Source organism: Peromyscus leucopus, chromosome 23 (genome assembly GCF_004664715.2).
Source record: "Peromyscus leucopus breed LL Stock chromosome 23, UCI_PerLeu_2.1, whole genome shotgun sequence".
Classification (NCBI taxonomy): domain Eukaryota; kingdom Metazoa; phylum Chordata; class Mammalia; order Rodentia; family Cricetidae; genus Peromyscus; species Peromyscus leucopus.
Window position 1 is genome coordinate 33,527,758 of NC_051082.1, and position 4,474 is coordinate 33,532,231.

A 4,474-nucleotide genomic window follows, 5' to 3' on the forward strand; every position below is an offset into this window, starting at 1 on the left:
GGGAGGAGGAGACACTAGTCTTCCCCTAAGTAACACCCCAGGTTGGGGTGGGAAGCATGGCAGGCTGAGGAAGGGTAGCGCAAACAGCAGAGCTGGAGAAGGAAGAGAGACGGGAAAGCAGGCCGACGTGTCCAGGAACCCTCTGCCGCCACTGTTTGGTGCAAACATCTCTCCTGTGAAATCTGAAACCCTGTGAGCACCCACGGGACCACAGGTGAAAAATCCCACACCTTACTTCACACCAAGTGTCACAGATACAGCGCAGCCGTGTGAGAAACGTTGCACACAATTATCCCGGACTTGTGTCTGCAAGGCGCACAGGAGACAGAAGCAAATTCTGTGTTTAGACTGGGATCCAGTCTCCCAGAGACCTCACCACGTATATGCCCATATTCCCAAGTCCAAGGAAAATCTGAAACATTTTGAGTTCTGAGCATTTTGGAAGAGTGATGCTTAAACCCATATTGAGTTTGTTTCTAACTCAAGGAGCTTGGACTGTGTTCTTCAGTGGACAATCTACGTTCAGAATTCTTTCATCCTGGGTTTGATTCCAACAAACCTGGAAGCTGACAGTCCCTGCATATGTCATCTGCTGGGAAAAGCCCTGTCGGCGGCGGCAGCGGCGGCCCACTCTCCTCCCACTTGAGTGATAAAATTATCTGAAATCTGGTTTTCGCTATATCTTTAAGTTACGACTTCTTCTCTATTTTTTACACCAATATAAAATGTGTAAGGTGTTTCTCTCAAGCCTGTAATTCAGAAGTCAGGATGCATGGGTTGGGGCTGGAAAGATGGCTCAGTGGTTGAGAGCATTGGCTGCTCTTTGAGGATCCGGATTAAATTCCCAGCATCCATCTGGCAGCCCACAAGCATCTCTAACTCCAGTTCCAGGGAATCTTACACCCTGTTCCGACCTCTAGGGGTACTGCATGCACATGGTACACAGACATACATACAGGCGGAATACCCTTAAACATAAATAATTTTGAAAAGAATGCGTGTATTCAAATCCATCCTACTAGGGAACTCACTGTGCAGTGGGGGAGACAGAGGCCTAAGTATAACGACATAGACCACCGTGAAAGAAATAGTTGATTCTAGGAAAAGCCTGTGCGGGGTGCTGTCAGCCCTAGGTCCACAGCAGATGAGAGGTAAGTTCTCAGGCCAGCATGGTCCTCATATCAAGAAGTGACAGGGCTGTTCCAGCCGAGAGCACTGGAACCGGAACAACAGAACCAGAATATTTGTATAAAGGGGGATTTATTGGATTGCTGTACAGGGCAGGGGCTGGGTGGTCCAACAGCCATCTGGAGATAAAGAGAACAAGACAGCTGCCCAATCCAGGAAGCACCCAATCAGCACTCCCAATCGGAGTTCGGGAACCACATTAGGTCCAGACATTCTCTGGAGAGTCTTGGAGTCTGTGCTGGAAGGACAAGTCAGCACAGGATGGCCGCAGCCAGCCAGACACACCAGCTCAGGAAGAGGCGTTGACCAGCACCTGCTGGCTGCTTCCTCCCCAGACTTCTTCCTATGCAAGTCGTCCTTTGGAAGACACCACCCTCACCGAGGGCAGCCTCCCCTCCTCCCCACCCATGAGTCGATCTTCTCTGGAAGCACCCCAACAAATCCACAGGTATGGCTGAATTCAGTCAAGTTGTCGATCATCATCAACCACCACAAACATAACAAGCACAGCCGTCGAAGCACGGCGGGCCTTCCGAGCAGCTTGGCTGACACTGAGTTTGATGGACACCGGGCCATCGTGTTTTGGCTAATGTGTGCCCAGTTTGATTTACTCTCGACGTACGTCTTCATTATGAGACGGGCATTTTGTTGCTGCTAGACTTCAGTGTAAACTTCAAAACTACAGAGAAGCTGAAGAAGGAACAGACTGGGTGACAGCGGTTGGTGACATGGAACATACAGAATTCCCACATGCAGGGGAATGTCAAATAAAGGAATCACTCTGGGAAGAGCTCCGATGGCATCTTACAAATTTAAACATAACGCCTATACCGTGACTTAGAAATTCTACTTCCGGATATTGGTCTGTGAGAAAAGGAGGTGTACAGCCACCAGAAGACTCGTACAAAAATATTTATAACAATTTCATTCTTAATATCCCAGAACTGGAAACAGCCCCCATCTCCATCGGCAGAAAAAAATGGAAGTGTGATATTTTAACAACTTGGCAATAAAAGGGAGCACATTCCTGATAGAGAAAACAAAATGTACAAACTCAAAAGATGCTGAGCAACAGCAACAAAATCCAAACATTAAAGACGAGTTCTTGTATGATTCCATTTATGTGAAGGTCCACAGCGGGCAAATCTCATCCACGGTGAAAGAAATGGGAGCTGAGGCTGTCTTGGGGTCAACAGTGTTGACTGGGAAGCATCGAGAAGGGCTTCCTGGGTGGTGGAAGTCAACTCCAAGTGGGTGTGGCTCATCGGTGTACACAAGTCAACGGACTAACATTGCGTGTAAGGTCAGTGGATTTTGTTCCATGAGAGGTGCCCCTGAGTTCAAAAGGACTGAGATCACAAATAAATGCAAATGTAACTATCGAGGACACGAACTACGTGTACATACTGTGGGAAAAGACTAGCCTTGGCATCACACAAAGAGGCCATTTGTTTTTGTAAAATATGTAGGCTGCGACCCAAACTGGGCTAGCAAGTACCCAAGGCCAATGGGCCTCTGTCTTTCATCGCTAATGCAGGGGGGACTTGGTGGCTCCTCTCTGGCTGTGGTTGGACCTCATAGTCTACTTTTGATTGGAAAATGGCATAAGGAAATGGAGAAGGAGCGAACCACTCACCGCTGTCAAGTTCTGGGAGTATGGTGGGGCTTTCCCACAAACAGAGTTTTACTGGGTAGAGGAGTCAAAACTTTTGAATTCCTTTGCATGAATGTTTACAAGGTGGGAGAAATTTATGGTACATTGGTCCTTGGTGGACTAGCTATGTTTGATGCTATTTTTTCTTACAACACACACACACACACACACACACACACACACACATGCGCGCACGCACGCACGCACACACGGCCTTGGTCTATGGGTCTCAGCTGGCATTGTGACACTGAGCAAGAGGATGACTGACCTTGGCGGATGACAATTCTGGGCATGAAGAGTTCCACAGTTTCACCCTATGTGAATGTTGTTAAGACTGGGGAGTCGCAGGTGTTCGGAACCAGACAGGACTCTACTTCACAGGCCAGGAGTTGAAGGGCTTCCCAAAGGTGGGCAGCTAGGACTCAAGGCCAGCAAAGGCCACCAACGTTGGGCAGGAAGAAAACAGCCCTGAATTCTACACAGCGTCCAGGGCAGATCCCCATTTTCCTCACCACTGTTTATTACTCTGCACCCTGGAAAGGCAGATAAGGCTGCTAATTAATTAACTTCACACATTAATTTAATATGTGACATTACACACAGTGGGCTCAGCCCTCCCCGCAGGGCAAGGTGAGTGTGGTGATCTGCATTCAGAGATGAGGGACAAAGACGTGGCTCAGATCATACTTGTTGGCACAGAACTGAGCTGTGGGTCTGTGTCCTTCACGAGCCCGTGCCCTTTCCAGTGAGCACGCTGATTCACTCTGAACGGTTAGGGCACCATGCCTCTCTGCACCGTACATAGGACCCTCAAATCATACTTTCATATCAGACTTGCGAATAACATCCTCCTTCCAGAGATTTGCTTCCTCTGAGGATTTTGCTGTTTGGTGTCTGTGTAGGAAACCTCTGCTTTTCTTTATTGGCAGACAGGCAAATTCTTGATCGCTTCATTCGTTCTCATTGTGACGCCAATCAGGGGGCAAACGAGAAAGGAAAACGGAGTTGCTCAAAGAGACCCTGAGGCCAGCGACGTGGCCAGCCCCACCCAGTCGTTCCCTAATCATCAAGGAGAAACAGGTGAAGTCGCTCCAAGTCCATTGCGGTGGTATGAATGTGTATGTTCTGCTGTGTTCTGTTTTCAAATGAAATCAATTAAAGTTCTAGCTGTGTCCCATAGGTTTTGATGTCACGTGTTTTCTTTTTATTTATTATTTTTTATAGCTTTTGGTTTCAATTTTGAGTACCTCTCCAGAGAAGTTCCAACTTCCCAACAATGAAAATATTTTAAAGATGTTTCCATTGTTGATTTTTGTTTTGAATGCTGTAAAAAAAAAAAAAAATCTCCACTTTGGGGAATTCTTCAAAGTTTTGCTGTGTGTTGTTAATCCAACATGTGATTATACCTTACAATAATATATGAGAAAAATTCACTTGTGTGCTCCTGAAATCCTTCTTATTGTTGCCTTAACTGTATTCTTCGACTGTCAAGTTCTGAAAAAAAATATTAAAAACATCAGACAAGCCAGGCAATGGCGGCACACACCTTTAATCCCAGCACTCGGGAGGCAGAGGCAGGAGGATCTCTGTGAGTTCGAGGCCAGCCTGGTCTACAGAGTGAGTTCCAGGACA

General features: G+C 47.1%; 1 protein-coding gene across 3 annotated transcripts in view; it reads left to right on the plus strand.

Annotated features, from left to right (window-relative positions):
* Nucleotides 1-4,021, plus strand: part of Tex26 (testis expressed 26) — a 33,158-nt gene extending 29,137 nt beyond the window's left edge. For all 3 annotated transcript variants that reach the window (XM_028878076.2, XM_028878074.2, XM_028878075.2), the window contains one exon: nucleotides 3,772-4,021. In XM_028878076.2, coding sequence (XP_028733909.1) covers nucleotides 3,772-3,866 — 95 coding nt within the window. In that variant the 3' untranslated portion in view covers nucleotides 3,867-4,021. The remainder of the gene's footprint in view (nucleotides 1-3,771) is intronic.
* The last annotated feature ends 453 nt before the right edge of the window (nucleotides 4,022-4,474 follow it).